The following is a 19,323-nucleotide window of genomic DNA, read 5'->3' on the forward strand; positions in this document are numbered from 1 at the left end:
CATTAGTGCCGTGACTTGGATGGGAGTGAGGTTTAGGGGGGTGTGTGTAACGGAGACCGGCTAGTAATCGCAGATGCTAGAGGCAGCAGTCTTTAGCCTCCTTGTTATAGCGCCTAACTCTGATGCCAGAGACCTGGGTTCGAGGCCAGCACAGAGCGAGGCGAATATGACCCGGGTGAGCGGTTACACATGTATAAATTTGTAAGTTTACAGACTTAGGATAGAACTAGATTCATAACTGATTTACGGATCAATGTCAGCATCAGTTTGGTTAAAAGAAGAGATGATTATTATGAGGAGAAATTGTACTCACTATTGAAATTGCCATCAGTAATCACTAGGGACCTTGTAAACATAACTTTGTTTCCAGGCAGACTGGTGTGTCGCTGTGTCCATATTCGCACTGCCAAAAACCAGCCAATTATACTAGAAATCATTACATTGAGAAGCTGCTTGTGTTTTCCGTTTTTTATTGCAATTAGCATCAGTCAGTTAGCCCGACCCTTACGAAAAAGAAGTTTATTCAAGTGTGCTATTAGTATACTTCTTTTAAACTAAAAATAAGAAAGTATATTTTCAGTCTACTTTTTATGTACTTCTCAGAAATATACTTCAAATTGCACTTAAGTATACTTGACTTATACTGACAGAAAAGTCAAAGTATATTTGGCCTATACTTGTTGATCGAGATATACTTAAAAGTATAAATAAGTATTCTAAGTATTCTTGGCTTGCACTTGTGTTTACTATTTTGATTGAGTATCCGGGATAATAATCCCTTAAGAAAAATAAGTTTATTCAAGTGTTCTATTAGTATACTTCTTTTCAACTTAAAATAAGAAAGCATATTTTCAGTCTACATTTTATATACTTCTCAAAAAATATACTTAAAATTACACTTCAGAATACCTGACTGAGAGAAAAGTCCAAGTATATTTGGCCTGTAATTGGTCTCAATCTTTTGATCGAGATATACTTAAAAGTATAATTAAGTATTCAAAGTACACTTGGCTTGTAGTTGTGTTAACTCTTTTGATCGAGTAGCCTATTAAATATACTTTTTTACATCTGTTTTCATATACAGTCTTATGTTTTATATTGATATAAAACTGATATGTTTCTAATTCTGCGTATCTGAATTTTTGTGTAGGCTAGTCCACTGGTAGTGCACATAGGAATTTACTTTAATTCTACTTTACTCTTTCCTCACCATTGACTGAATTTTCCAGTTATCCACGTTTTCACTGTTATACTGTAGAGGGCGCTATGACAGATCTTCTAGTACAGAATTTCCGGATTAAAACACAGGAGAAGAAGAAGCTGAAACAAGTGATATAAGATTGCTCACTCAAATGTAAAATAACGTTATCATCAAACATTCAACAGCATGTAAATCAAAACTGCTTAATGTTTCCAAATGAAATGAAGCGTTACACATGAAGAGACAACAACTGTGAAGCTTTGGGGGTGTTGGACTCAATCTACTCCATCTGTGTTTTGATTATCATTCTGAATGTTCAAGGAGTATGTCCTTGACAAAAAATTTATTTTTTCAACTTTTTTATTTAAAATGTTGCCTTTCTTTGTGAAACGTTAAAACAAACATTCAAGTGTTGATAAAAAAGTATGCATGAAGCTACTAAAATGTTTTTAAAATTAAAGTACAGTTTAACTTTTTTTTCAAGTATAAAAAAATTACATTTGAACATAGTAGTATAGGCCTACTGCAAGTGCAAAAATAATATATTTAGTAAACTATAAGTATAATGTTAAGTTCACTTAAAGAAAACTTGTAGTATTAAACTACTACACTAGTAGTTTACTGAGAGTGCACCAAAAGAAACTGTGCAAGTACACTTGCAGTATAAAACTACTAAACTAGTAGTTTACTGAGAGTACACCAAAAGAAACCGTGCAAGTATAATTGCAGTATAAAACTACTAAACTAGTAGTTTACTGAGTACACAAAAAGAGCAAAAATAATATATAATTAGTAAACTACAAGTATGATGTTAAGTTCACTTAAAGAATACTTGTAGTATAAAACTACTTAACTATTAGTTTGCTGAGATTATACTTCAAAGTGTACTTTCATAAACTAAAAATTTGCTACAAGTATTAAAATAGTAAACTACTAGTATACCCATAAGTTCACTTGCAGTACAAATGAGAAACGTAATTATGAACTAGTCGTGCACTTAAAGTTTACTAATGTTACTGTAAAATCTATCTAGCTTTGGTTCACAGGAGTTTGAGCATCACCATGGTACATCGATAAGAATGGAGAAGGGACAAAGGATTCCGTTTAAGCCATTTATTGCCACTGTTCACACATGAGGAGCAACGTGAGATGATGAGGCTTGACGGTTATGGTTTTTTTTTATCACGCACAACCATGGATAGTATCTGAATCACAGAGACTGAGGGTCCTCACATGTGGTTTGTGTTGCTGCCAGCAGAACAAAGGAATGGGTGGGGCTTATAAAGTGAACCATTGATTAGGAGGAAGTGAGATCAGGTGAGATTGGGTGGGTCCTTGCCATGGAAACAAGCAGAGGGCTACTGAATAGTATGACTCTATTCTACAGCCGCCCCCAAATCCCATAGGGATTTGCTCTCCCAAGAGTCATACTAAGAGGAGTGATCTGGAGGATCATCGGGGATGGCAGGGAGTTTAATCAGTCGAGAAACTGGGCGGACATAAGATCTGTTCCCTACCATTACTTCCGCCGTCCTGACCTGACCATCCTTACTTGGAAAAACCTTTGTAATGCAACCAACAGTCCAAAGGGCCCTAGGCAATTGTGGGTCCATGATCATAACCACTGTATTAAGCTGCAAATTCTCTTTGTGTGTTTGCCACTTTTGTCTGCATTGAAGATGGGGGAGGTAGCGCTTAATAAAATGGGCCCAAAAGTGATCTGCCAACACCTGGCTATGACGCCACTGCCGGCGACTAAGGAGGTCAGAGCTCGGATAGGAGACCAAAGGCAGGGAGGAATCTCGCCGCCCCATCAGAAGAAGATTTGGGGTAACTGGGTCAGGATCGGCAATGTCCGAGGATGCGTAGCCAAGAGGCTTAGAGTTAAGGATGTTTTCAACTTCTATCAACAAAGTGTGCAGGACTTCTACTGTCACCAACTGGGCGCCTAGGGAGCTCTGCAGGGCCTGTTTGACAGAACGAATCTCTCTTTCCCATATTCCTCCAAAATGAGGGGCATAGGGAGGGTTGAAATGGAATTGAATCCTTTGTTGATGGAGTTGGACTTGCAGGGATGGACTGAGTGCTATGAAGGCCTCCCTAAGTTCCCTCTCTCCTCCCTTAACCCTCTGGGGTCCTATGTGTTTTTGGGGTCCTGGAGCATTCTGACATGCTCTAACATTTGTGCTTTTTTCAGTTATTTATAAAATCTGTTAATGGCAAAGGTGTAAATTCACTCTATATAGCACAAACTGGGCTACCATAATATATTAGCAAGATGTATGTACATGTTTGTATTTTTGAGAGAATATTGTTTATGCATGGTTATTGAAAAAACTAAAACTTAAAGTCTCTGAAATAAGGCCACAAAACACATACTAAATATGTGTCCACAAGACCTTTGACTAATGGATGTTCTCGCCTAGAATTTTTGCTTCAAAATGATCTGAAAATCATCCTTCCAAATCATTCACATAAAACAATACATTGATTTAAATTTAGTAAAACACTTTTTGTTTGGAAAGGCAATATGCGAAATGGGCGTGACTCATGTATAATGGTCTGATTCACACCTGTGAAGACAAAAGACCTGCTTAATGAGCCTGCATAATGAGCTTTTCACAGGTGTGTCACTGAGCCACAAGTAAGAATACAAGGACACAAGAAAAGAAATGTGTATATATACTACAAAATTGGTTCACAGTTGGAAACATCTATAAAAAAATAGTATTTTTCCACTTGTATTTTTGCTTGCAAATTGTATAATATCCAAGGTGAACATTTCTAGTAATTGTGTAGTTAATTCTCATACTGTATTTTCAGAAAGTTTTGGATATGTATCCTCTCCCCAAATTTGTCACTAATAAAACACAATACAAATAATTTGAAGAGAAGGCTTATATTGACATTTTAAGATTTTGTTTACATCTACCTTGTAAATATATTATTTGCTATTTTATTAAAAAGGTTACAATTACAGCAACAATTAAAATAACAATATTTCAAGTGTAATATTTCTTTGTAAAAACTAAAGTATACATTTTATCATACATATTTCAAAGTTAAGGATTCATTAGTTTGAATAAAGCCTACATTGGAACAAACACTATAATAGCATCCTAGTTGATGACTTTATTTTCGACAAAACAAACATAGCCTAATATATTTAACATTTGAGCAGAAATTGGTGAACAAAAGCTTATTCAATGTGGCAGTAGTCTATAGTTTAGGCTACAGTAAACAGTTAATAATCTATCCAAAAACTAGTCAACGAAATGTTGTCTTTCATATTTCGTCTGTAACATAGGCATATCGTTTGTTGTTTTTATGATAGCCTATATTAGGGCATATAAATATTAATTTGCAGTTTAATACGTTGCTAATACAAAGACATTTTAACGTTATTTCAACATATTTCAGTCGATTTTCACTCATCTCAGTATAGCAATAGGGTTTGGTAAAAACTGTTCAGTTCATTCATTCACACACAGACGCGATTCATATTTAAACAGTCTTTTTGCGGTTTACATACACTATGATATCGCGATTAGAACAATAATAATAAAGAACTTACTTATCAGATGGATCCGTTGCTCCTCGTAATGAAAAAAAACAGCACATGTTCTGAGGTAAATGTACCAGGATTACTCCTCACACAGCCTCGCAAGAAGAAATAGTAGGCTACATTAATCTGATGATTACATTTGTTGTGTTTATGTTGCGTTTATGAGGGGCGTTGACACTTTGCATGTGTTGCTTCAGATCATTTGCGTTTGAATAGCGCGCGCTCTCCGTGGGCGTGTCACATTAGCAGAATAATGAGCTGAGAGAACGATAATGAGATCGGCTGACACCTCTCTCTTTTTTAATAGATTACATAAACAGAGAATATTTATTTTAGTTTTGAATTAGATATTTTAAAAGTACAAACTTAAATGATTATAAAGATATTTTGCTCATGCTTGTGTGAATAGTATTCGCTGAGCTTTGTTTAAGTTTAGAGACATGCACCAGAAAAAAATTTAACGGAGACAGAGAGGCAGAAAGCACACCCTGTTTATTTTCTTCATTTTACAAAAGCACACGGTTTTGATGTTAATGTGAGTGTACACAAAAAAAAGAAGACCCTCTATAGTTTATAATCATGTATTGATTTTATTTATATGACCAAAAATGACGGAGTATTTTAAGTCTATGTTGCTGCTATGTGGAAAAAAAACAGCAAAACGCGCCGGCGCGTTTCTCGACCCCAGAGAGTTAAAGTTAGTACCCTGGTCCGACCAGATTTCGAAGGGAGTGCCCCTACGGGCTGTAAAACGGCGTAGGGCCAGGAGGAAAGAATCTGTATCGAGACTACAGAGGAGGTCCAAGTGCACACAGCGAGTCGTTAGACACTTAAATATAATGCCCCACCGCTTCTCGGTCCGACGTCCAAGCTTGACATTATAAGGTCCAAAACAATCCATCCCCGTTGAGTAGAAGGCGGGCTTGTACAACTGGAGACGAGCTATAGGAAGGTCTGCCATCCTGGGGACAACGGGCCTTGCACGCCACCGTTGGCACTGGGCACAACCACGTTGATATTTCCGTATTGCCTCTCTCCCTCTCAAAATCCAGAACCGCCTGCGGAGCTCTGCAAATACTCTCTCTGGGCCAGGATGTTTCAGTCTTTCATCATATTCCTGGATGAGCAGCTTAGACACTGGATGCTTGGGATCGAGGACAATGGGATGAATGGCGTTAGGTTCCTGTTCAACCTGCCGTAACCTGCCTCCGACCCGAATAAGACCTGTGTCCGTACAAACTTCGGGTGCAAGGGTGAGTAGGCGACTAGTTGACAATAGGGTTTTTTTGGCCTTGATATAGGTGAGGTCTTCTCCAAAGCTATCCATCTGTGCCTGTCTCAGAATTTCTGTCTCTACCTGAAGGTAATCTGCTGGAGTTGAGGTTACCTGAGCGTTTGGGGGTGCTTCAACTGGACAGAAGCATCAAGGAGGGCTTGATAAGTTCCATAAAGGCTGAAGTCTGGGACCGACCTGATAGTGCCAACTGCTCCACAAAAGGAAGGTTTAATTTCAAGGTGATGTTGATCTCCATTGTTGGAGCCATCAGGGGGTTGAGGCCAGGTACCAGGGGGTTGAGAAAGGAAATGAGGGCCTTGGCTCCACCGGTTGGGCCGTTGGAGCTCTCCAAGGGCTTTACCCCTCGTAAGGTCATCAGCTGGATTATCGGCTGTATTGACGTACCTCCAGTCTTGGCAGTTAGTAAGTTCTTGTATCTCAGACACTCTAGTACCAACGAAGACCTTAAAGCGGCATGAATCGGTCCGCAACCAAGTAAGTACAGTGGTTGAATCTGACCAAAGGATGGTACGTCTGATAGGGAGAGTCAGTTCTGTTCTGAGAAAGTCACAAAGACGGGAACCAACTAATGCAGCACAGAGCTCTAATCTAGGAATGGACTGCTGTTTCTTTGGTGCCACACGAGATTTAGCAAGCAAGAAGGCTACTTGAACTTGGTTCCCACCCTCCGACCGAAGGTATGCCACTGCACCATAAGCAGATTCCGATGCATCACAAAATATGTGAAGATCTTGTGTAGAGGGCAGTGGGGCACTGATAGACGTATAACATCGAGGCATGGTTACTGTCGGGAGAATTGACAGTTCATCACTCCAGGAGTTCCAAGCAGAAAGTAGGTCACAGGGTAATAAGGGATCATCCCAATCTCGTCGCTTGTCCCACAGCCGCTGGACTAGGACCTTTGCCCTGGTCGTATAAGGGATAAGGTACCCTAAGGGGTCATAGAGGCTGGCAAGGACATGGTAAATGTACCGCATTGTTATGGTGGATGATTCTGTTGCCTGGCCTCTGTAACCGAGACGATCTGTCTGGCAATTCCACAGCAGCCCAAGAGTACATTCCGTTGAGGGCATAGTATCTCTAGAGAGCCAGAACTCACTATTTTTAGATCTTGCTTCTGGTGGTAAGTGACTGATGACCATCGGGTCATTACTGGCCCACTGTCGAATGTTAAAGCCTCCAGTGGACAAAATTGACCTCAACTGATCGAGAGTCTGACGGGCCATAGCAACTGTGGGGTAGCTTTGAAGGCAGTTATCAACGTAGAATCCCCTCTCTACTGAATGGCGCACCGAGTCATTCGGCTGAGTATGATTTTCGATGTGCCTTTGAAGGGCAAAGATAGCACAACAGGGGCTACAAGTAGTCCCAAAGGGAAGGACTTGCCATTCGTAGATGGTTGGAGGGGCATCCTTCCTCTTGTCCCGCCAAAGAAAACGAAGGAGGGGCTTGTCTTTGGTCAAAAGCTGGACTTGATGAAACATGCCCTGTATGTCGCCACTAATGGCGACAGCATGTTCTCGAAAACGGAGTAAGACTCCAAGGAGGGAAGGCCCCAGTGTAGGTCCAGGTAGTAAGATCTTGTTCAAGTTTTGGCCTCGGTAGTCAAACGAACAGTCAAAAACAAGGCGATTCTTATCATTATGTGTCACCATGTGATGGGGTATATACCAGGCCTCAGCTGAGCCTTCAGCTTCCTCTGTGGTAATCATTTTAACATGACCTGCCTGTTCAAGTTTGGAGACCTCAGTGTTATAGGCTGCTGCTTTCTTAGGATCCTTCGCCAACTTGGATTCAATGGCACGCAGTCGGGCCATGGTGGCCTGTGGAGGGGCCTTTAAGGGGGGCGCATCTGGGATCCTCAAGAGGGGTGTCGCATAGCGATAGACTCCATCCACTAGAACTCTCTTTGTGGCTACCTCAAGCAAATTCACTGCCTGATTGTCCAGCTTGGACCGAGTGGCTGCCTTTTCATTTCGACTGGGAATTGTGTCCAATTGCCAGAGCCTTTCCACATTTTGATACAACTCATCACATCGAGAGGCAATGGAGGTATGGAAGCATGTAGCAACAGAAGGGAGAGATTCAATCTCCCCCGTTGGACCTTGCAATGTCCAGCCCAGATGAGTCTTAACAGCTGCTGGTGCTCCTGATGGACCGAATCGAACTGGGGCAATAGGTGAAATCAAGTGGTTATGGTCTGAACCAATTAAAAGTAGTGGGGTGACCTTATGCATTGGTGTCAATGGCAGTCCATATAAGTGTCTATATTTCCGTTGAAGGGAAAGAACAGGGTGTGTGTGCTCCGACAAGGCAAGTCGATCAGCAGTAAAGGCATGGTTAATATCGAGTTCACCAGAACTTGAAGCAGAGCTCACCTTGAAGGAAACGGTAGCCCCCTGGAGGATCTCCACTCCTTGTCTCACAGTTCTGAGCGCTAAATCCTCTGGTTCTCCATCAAGCTGTAGGCTGTGAGCTGCTGATTGCAAAAGGATAGTTCTTTCTGAACCATCATCCAGGAGGGCGAACGTCTCCATGGTGCGTCTGCCATTTCGCAAGATGACTTTAACCAGCTTCAAAAGGACTTGACCAGTATGACTTGGGCGATCTAGGTACAGGGTGTGAGCTGTGGAATTAACAAGGTAGGAATTTGTATCAGGTTTCTTGTTAATTTCGCAGAGTATTTGTAGATGTCTCCGCTTACATATATTACAGTCTCTGTTTAGTGTGCACTTAGCTGCAACATGTGGTCGGGCACAGCGCCAACACCTCCTATTTTCCTTGATCCATCCTATAACTTGTTGTTTGCTGAGGGCCTTGAAATCAGCACAGTGACTTATGTGATGACTTGAAGAGCTACAGTAGGCACACGAAGACCTTAAAGGCATTTGGGGATCCCCACGCTCACTGATGCCGTTTGCTCCGTGGAGTATAGTTGTAGTTGCTTGAGTAGAAGCAAATGGTCGGTGTACTCGAGAGGGATTTGGACCTGTGTAATCCCGCCTGGGTTGACAACGGGACTCTACTTGCAGCCATTCAGAGAGGTCGATGAGGGCATAGTTGGCATCTACTTGGTTCCTGTGCATATGGCGTTTAAAGCGGCTAACCTGTTCGTTCGGGAGTTTCTCCAATAGCCTGTCTACATGTGAGCCACAGAGGAGTTCAGCAGTGCCTTGGCTAGCCATAGTTCTTAACAGCCCAACTAGTGCTTGGACTCGCAGGGCAAAGACATCTAGGGCATGACCATCTCCGGGGCGTACAGGAGGAAGGGCCATGATGTTCCTCAGTTCTTTAAGTACCAACTGGCGTGGTTGGCCATAGCGTTCATCTAGTGCCCTTAAGGCTTCGGTGAATGGCTGGGGCGCATATGAATAGGCTAAAGCCAAACGTCTGGCCTGGTCCACCTTCAGATGGTCGAGAAGAATGTGATACTTAAATTCCTCAGTTTCATGTGGATCCAGTAGGTTGGTCAGTGCCATTCGCAACATTCTATATTGCACCTCATCCTCTCTGGTAAGGTCAGGAAACTTAGGAGGTTCAACTGGTCTGTAACGCCTATGCCTGTCAGCAGGGGGTGCTGCAGCTCCTCCGAGAGAATACATGGGTCTGGACTGTAGAGGAACAGGAGGTAGAGGAGGTGCAAGCTGATGCCGGGCTAGTTCATGCAAGAGGTCTGATTGATGGACTGAAGGAGAAGGGCGATTTTGTGAGTAAAGGGGGCGTGAAACTACCTGAGTAAGCCCTGATACTTCATTTCCTCTTCGAGGGTTTCTGGGCTGAGCCATAGCTAAGGCTGTTGGTTCATGGCAAAGAGCTGGCGGTGGTGGGGGTGACCCCACTGTCATCTGATTTCGTTCATGTGAGTGATCGTCTTGTTGACTGGTTGCAGAGGAATAGCTGCCTTCTGGGCTTGAAGCTTCATGTCTCTCCATGAGACGCTGCAACATCCTTCCTTGCTGCTTCACCATTGTCACGGTTTCAAGTAACTGTTTAACTATGTCAGCTTGGCTCAGTTCTGGAGTGCCGTCTTGCTGTCTGGTGGCAAATGTAGATGGAAATGGTCTGGTGACGGGGGTAGGAGGTGGTGGAGTCTCACTAGGATTAATATAGCGTATTCTGTTTTCAGAGTGCTCAGGATTCTCTTCCTCATCATCTACTTGAAGTTCTTCCTGTTGACCCTCATGTGGAACATGTGTGCAATCTGGGTTGGTAACTCTATTCTCATAGCCAACTTCATAGTCCTCCAGGCGCTTGGGTGGACGAATCTTGCGTCGAGGATTAAGTGCTCCATGGGTTAGAGGTGAGTTCCCTTCAGCCATGACAATGCTCAGGCTCCGGCTCGAAGGACCACTTGTAAAATCTATCTAGCTTTGGTTCACAGGAGTTTGAGCATCACCATGGTACATCGATAAGAATGGAGAAGGGACAAAGGATTCCGTTTAAGCCATTTATTGCCACTGTTCACACATGAGGAGCAACGTGAGATGATGGGGCTTGACGGTTATGTTTTTTTTTATCACGCACAACCATGGATAGTATCTGAATCACAGAGACTGAGGGTCCTCACATGTGGTTTGTGTTGCTGCCAGCAGAACAAAGGAATGGGTGGGGCTTATAAAGTGAACCATTGATTAGGAGGAAGTGAGATCAGGTGAGATTGGGTGGGTCCTTGCCATGGAAACAAGCAGAGGGCTACTGAATAGTATGACTCTATTCTACAGTTACACTTATAGTACACTTATACCATTTTATACTAAAAGTGGGCCAATTTAGTCCCAAGCAGTATTAAAATAGTACACTTACAATTTTACTACTAGTACATATTGACATTAGTCACTACATAATTATACTTAAAAATATACTTGAACATTACTTAAGTATACTTCATAAAATGGACTTGAAGTATACTTCTTTTTCGTAAGGGGAGGCTGAGACTCTGGGCCATTGCCAACTTCCTTGATGCCACAACATGTGGAGGAGCAGGTTACCCATGACAAAACAAAAAACATCGTTCAGTTCGACTTATTCCCGAGAACCGACAAGTTGAATTCAGAAGACACAAGGTAAGTATCACTGCAGCGTTTGATAGATAACAACATGGCAACATGGATTTTCTTGAGTTAAAAGCTAAAATACACCTGAAACTGTGATTTAAAGAATTATTAATGTTTTCAATATTCTTATTTGCAGAATCTCACAAAATGTTGAGTTGTATGTTAAAAAACATGAATAATCTTTATGCTTTCTCTAGGAAGTTAAACATACAATCTTGAATGACCACAAACTATATTTGTATACGTAAGTTCAGTCAAATATTATGTAGTAACTAACATGTTACACATCAGACTCTAGTAAAAATCAAGTAAAACCAGTTCTTAAAAGAACGCTTGCGTGCCTAACCAAAAGTTTCTTTCACTTTTACAGCATTCTATGTTGCAAAAACTTTAAGCATAAAAAGCTTTATTTTCTCCTGATAATCTTATTTAAAAAAAAAAACAAAGGTGAGACATATGGACAAACAGCATGTCCCTAATAAATACTAAAGGTGACAATGATTCCAGCACCTCTGTCAGTGGATTGAATGGGTGAGAAAAATATTTTTAATTTGTTTCTGCACATGTATAAATTTGTATGTTTACAGAATTAGGATAGAACAAGATTGTTAGCTGATTTACAGATCAATGTCAACATCAGTTTGGTTAAAAGAAGCTATGATTATTTGGAGGAGAAACTGTACAGCTATCATATGTCTAGATACTAGCTGGGATTAAATTCTAAATTATTTAACAATTTAATTTCTAATTTCACTAATTGTGATGTAATGTTGCATCTGACCGTTTTGGTCAGGAGAGATCAGATTTACCTGCACCCAGAGTTCTGTATATAAGGAGTGACAGATCAGTACAAATGCCTATTCACTGAATTAATAAGACACATCTACAACAACAAAGTAATTTTTACATAATTTCAAGTTTTCTAATCACCCTTACAGGGAATATTTTAACCAAATGAAGAAAGATGCAGACACTTAGTACCCTAATTAATTCTATATAAATGGAGACCATATGTGGCATGTAAAAATAAAAAAAGTCTTAGTGTATATGCTTAGGCAAGCTGGATGGATTACTAAAAGCAGAAAAGTGACAATTTCTTCAGTAAAAAGTCCTTGCTATTTGAGCTGTAATGTCACGAGCGTGATAACATTCACCCTAATTTACATAATATAGCATGACATGATCTTGTGTTTCCTGTTTTCCAGTTTGATGGAGAGATCAGACTATTCTGGCCTTAGTGTTTTGTCCATGAAGAGTGACCGATCAATGAAAATACCAATTCAACTGAAAAATGGATCAGCCATGGGAAAAAGGTAATGACGATTTATGCCAAAGATCTGCAATACTGCATATTTGTGTTTCACACTGGAGTTTCAAGCCATTTTGTGATCACTTCTTCTCCTCAATGGTTTGTTGTTAACCTTCTCTAAAACACTACAATTACACTTCACTTAAAAAACTATTGTTTTGTTCGTTTCACTGTCAGTCTTCAGCAGGCGAAATCAGACTCACCTGCCCCTAGTGCTTTGTCTATAAAGAGTGATCGATCAATGAAAACACCAATTCAACTGAAAACCGGATCAGCTCCCACTGGAAAATGGTAATGACGATTTATGCTAAAGACATTCAGAACTGCAATACTGCACATTCATATTGAGGAGGGAGTTTCCAATCATTTTCTGATCACTTCAATATTTTGTTGTTTACAGTCTCTAAAACACTACAATTACACTTCACTTAAAAAACTGTTTTTTTTGTTCGTTTCACTGTCAGTCTTCAGCAGGAGAAATCAGACTCGCCTGCCCCAAGCGTTTTGTCTATGAAGAGCGATCGATCAATGAAAATACCAATTCAACTGAAAAATGGATCAGCTCCCATTGGAAAAAGGTAATGACGATTAATGCTAAAGGAATTCAGAACTGCAGTGCTGTGGTAGACAGACAGATGCACACAAAGTCTCTAAAGTTCTCAGACAAACAAAAACTTAAAGCATCTTATGAATAAGAAAGCATTAGAGTACTTTACACTGACTTGAAAGACGAGAAAATGACAGTTATTGTGGTGTGACTGGATTTTTTCATTTTCTCTTTGTGGCTTGTATGTTCATGTATGAGAAAAGATTCAAATAACAAACTTTTTTTTTGTCGTCTATAAGTGATTTACACAGAAATTCAGATCAAGATGCTGAAAATATTAGCAACTTTCCTGGAAGATGCATTGGATATCAGTAGGTTAAATGTATCAAGACTAATTTATAGTGTCTGAATTTGCGCTTAGTTGTTGCTACTAACAAACATATATTTAACAGACATGAATCAGAAACACATGAAGTCAAGATTCAAAGGTTGAAATTAAACATAAAAAAGAAGCATCTCTACATTTTGGAAGGATTTGCAAAGCAGGGAAACCAAACACTCCTGAATGAGATCTACACAGAGCTTTACATCACAGAGGGTGGAAATGGAGAGATCAGTAATGAACATGAAATTAAAAGGATAGAGAAATCATTGAAGGCTGCAGCAGGAGCAACACTACCAATGAAATGCAATGACATCTTTAGACCTTTACCTGGACAACATAAACCCATCAGAACTGTGCTGACAAAGGGAGTCGCTGGCATTGGAAAAACAGTCTCTGTGCAGAAGTTCATCCTGGACTGGGCTGAAGAGAAAGAGAATCAGGACGTCCAGCTCATATTTCCACTTCCTTTCAGAGAGATCAATCTGATGAAGGACAAAACACTCAGTCTTGCAGATCTTCTTCATGTCTTTTTCCCTGAAACAAAAGAAATTGATATATCCAGTGACAAATATAAAGTGTTGTTCATCTTTGATGGTCTGGACGAGTGTCGTCTGTCTCTGGATTTTCAGAGCGATGTGAGGTTGTGTGATGTAAGTGAATCAGTCTCAGTGGACGTGCTGTTGACGAACCTCATTACGGGGAATCTGCTTCCCTCTGCTCTCATCTGGATCACCTCCAGACCAGCAGCAGCCGATCTCGTCCCGTCTGAGTGTGTCCATCGAGTGACAGAGGTACGAGGCTTCAATGATCCACAGAAGGAAGAATACTTCAGGAAGAGAATCAGTGATCAGAGTCTGGCCAATGCAATCATCACACACCTGAAGTCATCAAGGAGCCTCTACATCATGTGCCACATCCCAGTGTTCTGCTGGATCTCAGCCACTGTTCTGGAGAAGATGCTGAGCGAAGCAGAGACTGGAGAGATTCCCAAGACTCTCACTCAAATGTACACACACTTCCTGATGGCACAGATTAGCATCAAAGACACAAAGTATACTGAGAAGGAGGACAAAGATAAAGAGATGATCTTCAAACTAGGGAAACTGGCATACGAGCAACTGGAAAGAGGCAATGTGATCTTTTATGAGGAAGACCTGATAGACTGTGGTGTTGATGTGACAGAAGCATCGGTGTACTCAGGATTTTGCACTCAGATCTTCAGAGAGGAGTTTGGCTGGTATCAGGGGAAAATCTTCTGCTTTGTTCATCTGAGTATTCAGGAACATCTAGCGGCTCTATATGTGCATCTCTCCTTCCACAACAATGGCAAAAACGTGCTTGAAGCACATGAATCTGAAACGACCATGACAATGTTGAGCTTGCACAAGTGTGCAGTTAAAAAATCTTTAGAAACTATGAATGGACATCTCGATCTTTTCCTTCGCTTCCTTATGGGACTTTCACTGGAGTCAAATCACAAGCTCCTAAAAGGGCTTTTGGTGAAGAAGACAGGAAGCTCCCCGGAAAGAGAGAAAACTATTGAGTATATCAAGCAAACAATAAAAACAATCCCTTGCTCAGAAATGACTCTTGTCTTTTTCCACTGTCTGAATGAACTCAATGATCATTCTCTTATTACTGAAATCCAAAGCTATCTGACCTCCGGAAAAATAAACAGCGACACTCTGTCCCCACATCTCTGGTCAGCTCTGGTGTACATCTTAATGACATCAAATGAGAAGTTCAATGAGTTTGAACTTCGTAAATACGGAAGATCGGACACAGCTGTGTTCTGGTTGCTTCCTGTGATCAAGTTGTCAAAAATGATCTGGTGAGAACATTTAGTTGCTTGCATACATGAAGTCAATGATATGAAAAAAGAGATATTTTACAAATAGCACATTACTTTGAGCACTTTTAGATTTCTTTGAAATGTAAAGTGCATTATAAATAAAATGTATTTATTTATTTATTTATTACTTCTATTTACACTATAAATCACTATTTTAAAGATGCTATTTTATGCCATTTATATTTGTTGCAACAGTATCTACCATTATATACACAGTACATAGCATCTACCTTAGTCTAAACTGCTGATGCAATTAATATATTTGTTCTGGCAGGATGCATGACTGTAATATCACAGAAAAGGGCTGTGCGGTGCTTTCTGCTGTTCTTCCATCAATATCTAATCTCAGAGAGCTGGACTTGAGCCACAACAACCTGCAGGACTCTGGAGTGGAAATACTCTGTATTGGATTGAAAAGATCACACTATGACTTAAAAGAATTAGTGTATGAGTTTTCAATGAACCAAAATGAACCCTGTTTACATTTACAAGTTTTAATCAAACATATAAATCCATTGTCAGGAGGAGTCTGGGTTCTGATGATTGTGATCCCGATCTTCAATTTGCCGTTCTTCCTAATGCTGGACTACAGGACACAAAGTGTAGGCTGGAATCAATTAAGTAGGTTTACTCTCTAAGCTCCAGATATTGTAGGCTATATTTAGTATTTCAAATGCATAGATGGTATTTGCATACTTTAAATTACAGCATACCTTCTTATTCAGAATGATAATGAACTTATTTTCACTTATCTGTAGTCTGAAGAATTGCGGAGTGACAGAAGAAGGCTGTGTTTTCCTGAGCTCAGCTCTGAGTTTAAACCCTTCTCATCTGAAAGTGCTGGACCTGAGCTGGAATAACATAGGAGACTCAGGAGTGAAACATCTCTGTGCTGCCCTGGAGAAAGTTCAGTGTGCATTGGAAATACTAAAGTAAGTTACAACAAACTTATTTAGTAAGTTTTGACCTTTATCTGAATCGATTAATTTTAAAAGTGTTATGCATTATAAACGGTCAATGGAGAGAAAATCTAAGGCCTTGATGATGTTAGTCGAAAAGTAAATGTGTTGACTTTTGAATTCATGAACTTTAGAGTATTAATTCACCTACAAATTTAAATTATTTACTTACCATCGTTACAATGCAGATTTCTTTTTTCGTTTAAATCCAAAAGGAGGTTTTATTAGGCAGCGTTTCCATAAAATTACAGTTGGCGTTTATATAAAATGTCACACTAAATAAAAGACACAAATTTTTTAATAAAAAGACCCCATATGACTGGTAGGCAATATTTCAAGCCTTCTAAAGCTGTACGATAACTTTATCTGAAGAACAACTTGGACATGCGTTTCTGTAGCCTATAATCAACGTCATTGATGCCCATTGTTTCTGGCGTGTCACGTGACGAATCGCAACGCGTTCAAAATGTGGTCGCGGTTTCGAAATGTTATTACAGAGCAACACCCCACTCTCACTCTTAAACTTATGTTATGTTTAAAACTACATTTCAGTAAAGCGTTATCAATGTGGTCTACTTTTATGATGTTTTGAGGTTGGAATTTAAATTACCATTCAATTTGAATGGAGAAAAGAAAAGTTCTTATGTGTAAATGACAGAATTAATAACTTTCTTGGGGGTGAATGATTGCTTTAAAATAATATTGTGTACTATAATTTGTATAATAAAGAACTTTTTGACTTGTTAGACTTTCAACTTGCAAAATCAATGCAGAAGGCTTTGAATCGCTGGCTTCAGCTCTGCAGTCAAACGCTCAGCTGAGAGAGCTGGACCTGGGAAACAACAGACCTGGAGATCAGGGAGTGGAGCTGCTGTCTGCTGTTCTCCACGATCCAAACTGTAGACTGAAAACACTGAGGTTCAGATATAGAAATCAGTGCATGTTTCTGATAAAGTTGGAAAACGAAGCATTATGTTACAATTCATTTCTTTCTCAGGTTGGACAAATGTGGAATGACAGAGAAAAGTTGCACTGTTCTGGCTTCAGTTATTAGCTCAAAGACCTCCAATCTGACAGATCTGGATCTGAGTATTAATGATCTACGAGACTCATGTGTGAAGAAGCTCTGTGTCGGACTACAAAATCCTCACTGTAAACTAGAGAAGCTAAGGTAAAAGAAATGAAACCTAATCAGATTTCCACAAAAACTTAACCATTTATACCATTATTGGTTAACTTTTCCACTGTCTGAAAACCCCTTTGCTTTCTTTAGGTTGTCCAACTGTAATGTTACACATGAAGGTGTGAAGGCACTGACCGAAGCTCTGAAATCAAATCCATCCCACCTGAAAGAGATCGATCTACTTGAGAATGATCTGGAAGAGTCAGACTTGAATTTGATCTCCATGATACTGAAAAAGTCATCATAAAAACAGAAAAACACAAAAAATAATGTTTAAGATAACCCTTAAAAAAAAAGAGTGGGATAACTCATAAAATACAGTAACCATCATTAACTCATGGAAAGGATGTCATACTTACTATATATGGATATTGTACAATGGATATGCATTTTTTTCTGGATACTTATAGTGTTAACTACAAACAATTTCTATGAAATTTTATTTTAAGAACTAGATACAAAAAGATCATAAATAAAGCTCATAAGTTAGGTGCACCTAAAGGTGGAAATACAGAAACTGTGAAAACTGTGTAAAGATTCTTCAACCTGTTACCAAACCATTCTTAAATATACTGCTGTTTTACAATGTTAATTTTACTGCAACATGAATATTATGCTCACTGTGAAAATTAAATACATTACGTTAACATATTTTTTGCACATGTAAAGGGGAAAAAAGGAAGAAAATGACAGAAGTCAGAAGCTGTACATGAAAACGACTGCTGGTATTATATACATCATGAAAAAAACTATTAAAAACTATCATATGTACAAACAAAATCCTAGATTATGTACAGTGAAAAACGTTTTAAAAATAGATCTGTGACTATGAAATTCTTGCAATGATTCAATTCAGCAGTTTCGAACATTTTATCAAATTACATACACAGATTTAATTATTTGCGCATGACCTCTGGTTGTAGATTCAATGGAACTCAAAAGGTAGAGACACAGAAGTAAATTAAATGGAATTGAAAAGAGGGGAAAATAAAGAAAATAAAGGATTGACAAAAAGAAACCAGGAAGAACCGTCAGATCAAGTTATTTACTTTGTTACTTAAAAAATGCAAAGATTGAATACACAGAACATGAGTAACTGAAGACTAAATCTTATCTGGATCTATCTTCAAATTCCCCTTATTTATTTTTTATTTTTTTCAACAAAAAAAGCAATATAATTTTCCATTCAGCAATGCCTCTAAAAACTCCATCTGGCCTTCATAAAACAAGCACACACTGTCCAAAAGGTCTGTTAGATTAGTTTACAATGGCTCAAAATCTCCCGAGGCAAAAGAACCATTTGAATATAACGTTCAAATTTGATCCACAGGGAACAATTCCCTCCTGCGGATGACGAGACTCGGCCATCCTGAAAAGATCCTGAAGAGAAAGGCGTCGTAGTCTGTTTGCACTTAGTTTAAATGGTTCTTTCCACTTACACAAGGAGGACACTTCCCAAACTTTCTCCTGACAAAAAATACTGCCTTGCTGCCTGGATCAAGAGGGTCAGAAACATCTCATCCGGAGAGACGCATTAAGTCATTTTAATTGTCGGCAAAAGGCCAGTTTAAAAATCCTTAGACATCATGAAGACAATCAGGGAAGAAAATGAAAAAAAAAATCCTCGTAAAAGCACAGAGCGGTCCAGAAAAGTGCAGTTTAGCTCATTCATTCTGATCTTCATACCATTCATATTCCATTAAAGTGCAAGAGTGATGTGAAATATTCCGTCTCTCTTGTAATTCATGCTAACCAACATGATGCATTGTTTTTTTCCCTTCGTCACAAATCAGACAGGAATCTTTGTGTCTTGTTTTCGATGCAGTCCAGACAATAAATCCTGCACGCTGCTCAGGATCTTCCTCTGATGTGCACTGCATGAGATTCCCATTTTGGCCAGATCCCTGTAAAAGAGCACCACAGGGGATTTTTGGTAAGCTATAGTCATCTTCAAGCTCATCATGATGTGTA

General features: G+C 39.6%; 2 protein-coding genes across 3 annotated transcripts in view; one reads left to right on the forward strand and one right to left on the reverse strand.

Annotated features, from left to right (window-relative positions):
• LOC143716520 (uncharacterized) overlaps positions 1 to 18,132 on the forward strand; it is a 31,098-nt gene extending 12,966 nt beyond the window's left edge. The window contains exons 12-25 of the mRNA XM_077209074.1: positions 2,881 to 3,115; positions 6,130 to 6,461; positions 9,635 to 9,798; positions 12,323 to 12,430; positions 12,604 to 12,717; positions 12,891 to 13,004; positions 13,273 to 13,344; positions 13,426 to 15,189; positions 15,485 to 15,655; positions 15,733 to 15,831; positions 15,969 to 16,142; positions 16,917 to 17,087; positions 17,167 to 17,340; positions 17,443 to 18,132. Of these exons, the coding sequence (XP_077065189.1) occupies positions 2,881 to 3,115; positions 6,130 to 6,461; positions 9,635 to 9,798; positions 12,323 to 12,430; positions 12,604 to 12,717; positions 12,891 to 13,004; positions 13,273 to 13,344; positions 13,426 to 15,189; positions 15,485 to 15,655; positions 15,733 to 15,831; positions 15,969 to 16,142; positions 16,917 to 17,087; positions 17,167 to 17,340; positions 17,443 to 17,599 (3,849 nt within the window). The 3' untranslated portion in view covers positions 17,600 to 18,132. The remainder of the gene's footprint in view (positions 1 to 2,880; positions 3,116 to 6,129; positions 6,462 to 9,634; positions 9,799 to 12,322; positions 12,431 to 12,603; positions 12,718 to 12,890; positions 13,005 to 13,272; positions 13,345 to 13,425; positions 15,190 to 15,484; positions 15,656 to 15,732; positions 15,832 to 15,968; positions 16,143 to 16,916; positions 17,088 to 17,166; positions 17,341 to 17,442) is intronic.
• The window catches only part of epha4l (eph receptor A4, like), a 49,271-nt gene continuing 47,723 nt past the window's right edge, over positions 17,776 to 19,323 (reverse strand). For both annotated transcript variants that reach the window (XM_077206979.1, XM_077206981.1), the window contains one exon: positions 17,776 to 19,256. In XM_077206979.1, the coding sequence (XP_077063094.1) occupies positions 19,142 to 19,256 (115 nt within the window). In that variant the 3' untranslated portion in view covers positions 17,776 to 19,141. The remainder of the gene's footprint in view (positions 19,257 to 19,323) is intronic.

The sequence above is a fragment of the Siphateles boraxobius genome, unplaced genomic scaffold, assembly GCF_051911475.1.
Source record: "Siphateles boraxobius isolate OS27281-9 unplaced genomic scaffold, OSU_SipBor_1 6, whole genome shotgun sequence".
NCBI classification, from domain to species: Eukaryota; Metazoa; Chordata; class Actinopteri; order Cypriniformes; family Leuciscidae; genus Siphateles; species Siphateles boraxobius.